At 35.5% G+C, this 2,733-nt stretch overlaps 1 protein-coding gene across 1 annotated transcript; it reads right to left on the bottom strand.

Annotated features, from left to right (window-relative positions):
* Positions 1–1,766: 1,766 nt before the first annotated feature.
* On the bottom strand, positions 1,767–2,141 carry LOC110036628 (protein phosphatase 2C 37-like). The gene has a single exon (XM_020741154.1). The coding sequence runs from the start codon at positions 2,139–2,141 to the stop codon at positions 1,767–1,769; it is 375 nt and encodes a 124-aa protein (XP_020596813.1).
* Positions 2,142–2,733: the final 592 nt, after the last annotated feature.

Genomic DNA, 2,733 nt, shown 5'->3' with positions numbered 1-2,733 from the left:
ATCAGGATATGATGATCCAATCTTTTTTCCAATATAAGTATAATACTTCAATGAAAGTTCTACCAAAATTGAACTCGCAGGAAATTGGACCTACCAAAAAGATAAAAAAACGAAAAAAAATAAAGGAAAAACCAACCCCTCGCAAAACTCTTTAGTGTCACCTTTGTTTTGTAATGTGATTTGTGTTGTTTGGAAACAAATCTCTGTTATTGTTAAAGACTGTGCAGATATAAATTCCACTGCAAGGGTTAGCTCATCATGATGTATTTATTTTTAGGAAAATAATATAGGATTTTATTTTATTTTTTTTTCAGCATATGGTTGTCAAGTTTAGCATATTTATTCAGCAGGTTAAATATTGGCCAACAATGAGGAAACCAAATAAATGACAGAAATGTTTTGATTTATGCTCATGTAACATACCGACAAAAATAACCAAATGAATATAAAATCTAAAAGCTTGAATGCTACTTAGGCATTATTAGAGTCCTCAAACCCAATTGCCAAGCCCAAGCTCCCTGTGGTCTTAGGGTTGGCCAATTGGGTTGAGTAGCCTCAAAGTGTAGACCTAAAAAGCATAAAGCATTAACCACTGATTCAAGCACAATGAAATCAGATCGATGAGCTGGAAAGGAGGAAGCTCAAATATAATTTGTCTAGGTTTCAATGGCTTAACCAAGAAAAATTCCTAAGGGGAGGGTCCTATAACTTGCTTTTCATTAGCCAACGCATTATTCTGATGAATCCGATATTTCAACATAACAATGAACCTGAGAAACTCAAGATAGAGCCACAAAGGGTGTGCCTCAACACTGAGCAAACAATGTCTAGAACAATGCTCAGTCCACACTAAACATAGACACTACACTCATTTTCTTTGATCATATGATCATGACTTAGAGTAACATGATGATGTTACACTAAGCTCCTAATCAAAATGTCAGTTTTCATTGAGAATCAATTTGGTCTAGGTTCGAATAATTGTGTATGAATAAGCTAAATGAGCGTTTTAGCAGATGTTGGAAATAACTTCTATTGGACCAAGCTAACCATCCAAAGAGAGAGTTCGGTTCAAAGAAGAGTTTGTTAAGATGAATTGAACCATCTTAAATCAATAAACCAGCAGTAGCTTAGCCTTGACAAGGCTAAATTCAATTTTGGTCAGATATAATTAAATCAAATCCTATGGGAACCTACAATTTAGTAAGACCACTTGAACCAAGGGCCTTCCTAAGCTTCAACTTGATGTTTTTATATAAATTTGAATCAGAGTTCTGAGTTTGTCTAGCATGGGTTCAAGTAAGAAAATTAGGATTACAAGATTCAACTAGTCTAAATGAATTGGACATGGTTTCTAAAGTTAGCCAACCAACCTGTCTAATATAGGTAACATACTCCAAAAAAGAAAACAGCATGAGTGTACAAGTAATTATTTATTAACAACATAAACATTTGCAAATTCTCATCAGAATTCACTATGCTTACAGCCGTTGTTCAAAAGGCAGCAACTCCCTTTCCTTTTCCCAGAGAGCCATAGCAAAAACCAAGCCCTGATTACAGAGCGAAAAACTTACAAAAGATGATTCAACAAGCTTTTCTTTCAAAATTAAGCTAAGACAGCTGGAAATTAACGTCAATGAAAACAATAACAAACAAATCTCTACGAAATATCTCCCAATGTCCTCTTTTTTCTGCACAGTTTGTCTTCTAAAAGTGCTCCTTTTTCTGTCGATGTCAACAGAATCGAAAAACTGTTTCCTTACCAGTTAGCATCTCCGCAAATCAACCACAATCACACTAATATTATCGGTGCTTCTCCTTCCCAGTGCGAGCCTCGCAAGTAGAGCAGCCGCCATGGAGCACCATGCCTCCGGCGCTACCGAGTCCTTTTCATTTTTGCTTGGACCTGCTCCAGCTGAAGTTTGGTTGTTTAGACCTCTTTCAGCCAATTTTGGACCTGCCTCCGCCAAACAACGTCTAGCAACATTGCAGGCGAGCTCATTGGGGATGACGTCCCATAACCCATCACTAGCAATTATCAAGCATTCATCTTCAGGTGTTATTTCTAAAATAACAATCTCTGGGGTAGATATTACTACTGGCTTCAGGTATTTGTCTCCTGTGAATATTTTGACTTTCATAACATCAACCTTGAATCTCAACAAGAAACACAAGCTACCATCGAGTTTTCGGTAGGCAGGGAAAAATAAAAGCAAAAAAGGGGAAAAAATTGAATCACTATATACACGTTTGAATAAGGTGTGAAAATCTTTGAATTTTCTTTTAGATGGGTGCAATATATATTTTGTACTCAATTCAGGCTTCTGAGGCCCATACTATCAGGATATGATGTTCCATTCTATTTCCATTAAAGTATTATACTTGAATGAAATATCTAATAAAATTGAGCTCACAGGAAATCAGATCTACCAAAAATAAAACAAAAAAAAAAAGAGAGAAAAAAAGGGAAAACCAACCCCAAAAAACTCTTCATCATCACCATTACTTTGCAAAACTTGCGGGTATGATTTCCATTTCAAAAATAATGATGCTTATGTTGTATTTATTTTAAGAAATTTTGCGAGTGCTGATTTAGGATTTGGTTTTATATTTCAGAATACGGTTGTCAAGCTCAAGATATGATAATAGAGCATTCAAGAGGTTAAATATTGGCCACGGTGAGAAAACTGAATAATTGACACAAGTATTCAGATTTATGCTCATGTAACATAC

The sequence above is a fragment of the Phalaenopsis equestris genome, unplaced genomic scaffold (assembly GCF_001263595.1).
Source record: "Phalaenopsis equestris unplaced genomic scaffold, ASM126359v1 Scaffold000002, whole genome shotgun sequence".
NCBI lineage: Eukaryota > Viridiplantae > Streptophyta > Magnoliopsida > Asparagales > Orchidaceae > Phalaenopsis > Phalaenopsis equestris.
This window is presented reverse-complemented; position numbering and strand designations above follow the sequence as displayed.